At 40.5% G+C, this 1,721-nt stretch overlaps 1 protein-coding gene across 1 annotated transcript; it reads right to left on the reverse strand.

The window, feature by feature from the left end:
- Positions 1-315: 315 nt before the first annotated feature.
- BLID (BH3-like motif containing, cell death inducer) lies at positions 316-1,290 on the reverse strand. The gene is given in 3 exon segments (XM_011965010.1): positions 316-506; positions 509-659; positions 1,282-1,290. Coding segments are annotated over 3 exon segments (351 nt in total).
- Between the last annotated feature and the right edge of the window lie 431 nt (positions 1,291-1,721).

A 1,721-nucleotide genomic window follows, 5' to 3' on the forward strand; every position in this document is an offset into this window, starting at 1 on the left:
CTCAAAACTGCAAAGGACAGTGGCACTGTATGCTGCCCTAAGGTTTACAATCACATAGCTTTTTTTTTTTTCATGAATTTGTAAGCTTTGTTTTAATTAAATGCCATTTACTTGTAACTAGCCAGTTTATCCTTTTTGAAAATTTTGTTGTTTCTCTGCACAATTTGAACCAACTTTGGAAAACGTATGGGTAAAAGTGGGTAGAAAAGCATGTTAAGAATTGGGTCTTCTTGTTGAAATCAAGTTTCCTTCTGTGTTGTGCAGCCTGAATAATGGGGGAAATCTGTCCTAGTATCTTGCTGTATCTGTCCTAACTCACTCCTTTTCCAGGGCCTCAGCAGAGGAATTGCATAACAATGTAATTTGTATCCTGGTGAAATAGGAAGGTCTCTGAAGCACATGTCCAGGAACATTCTGCTTCATGCCAGAGGAGCCAAGATTGTACCTTGTAAGAGAAGGCACTGTTTCCTTAGGCAACATAGGTTCTTTGTTGGAACCCAAGAGCGCTCCAGTGGCAGGCACGCTTTTGCCTCTGGATAAATGGAACTGCCAGAGGCTCGTTCTGTCCATCCTGCGTAGAGCACACACTCAGATTCTAGGATCTCACAGAAATGGATTTCCCGGCCCTCTATAGGCAACAAAGTCACCACAATTTGAAGCTATTATGTAAGAAAGTCCAAAATTTAACTTCCATTAGCTTTATTCAGCAAGTTTTTATAAGACAGATCTCACATGGACTATGCTTTGCCTAAGCACGGTGTTAGATGGGAAGAAATAAGTGGTGGTATCCTTCCTCCTCTTTTTTTCTTCCCAGCTCCTACTATTCATGGAATTTCCCTTGATTTCAAGTGGCTACTCACCAAAATCCTCAACTGAAAACAGCTTCCAAGGGGTCATGTACTTATTCAATTCTCTTCTCGCTTCTCTGCAAACACAACATCATCTGACCAAGGTTTGCATGCATAAGCATTGCTAATTAACAGTAACTCTCCACAATGTCCTCCTCTCAGTAAGTTTGACACACAGACCACAGCAAAGCTGTATGTACTACCTAAAAGTGGGAAAGATCCTCATGTTGATTTCTGAACCGTAAAAGGCAGGGATATGTTTTGGACTTCTTGTCCCTTACTGTGAACAGACCTAAGAGTACTTACTTTATTTTTTAAAAAGAACCCAGAGCTGCTGATGCCTGAGGGAGTCGTTCCAACAGAGACTAGAATATCGAGAGAGAAAATTGATCCAGCCCTCTTGTCTGGTGCTTATAAAACATGAAAGTATCACCCTCGCCATGGCAGACCACAGGGAATGATCAATGTGAATTGTTAAGTCCTCTTCTCAGTGATGCTTGCAAACAATTTCCCTGGGGAAGCAACAAGTTCCTGACCACAGTGTTGTACACAAATAAATAAACAAAATGCTATTACTTTTTGTTCTTCACATTGGGAAGAGTTCAGAAACATCTTGTTTCAATTGATGGGCTGGAATTACAGAAAAACTTTAATTTTGTCTTTCCTTGCTAGTTCTGTGCCTGAGATGTATTGGTAAAATGGAATGAGTCACATTTCTAATTGGGAAAAGCCTGGTAATCATGGGCAACCCAGATCTGGGTGACTTACAGATTATTTTTGTGTTGAGAGAGAAAAGACACTAAAAGTAGAAGTTTCTTAGTTAGCAGCAGCAGAGAGGCTATAAGATTGAATCTGGTGTTTCACATGGCCTGT

The sequence above is a fragment of the Mandrillus leucophaeus genome, unplaced genomic scaffold (genome assembly GCF_000951045.1).
Source record: "Mandrillus leucophaeus isolate KB7577 unplaced genomic scaffold, Mleu.le_1.0 Scaffold71, whole genome shotgun sequence".
Lineage (NCBI taxonomy): Eukaryota > Metazoa > Chordata > Mammalia > Primates > Cercopithecidae > Mandrillus > Mandrillus leucophaeus.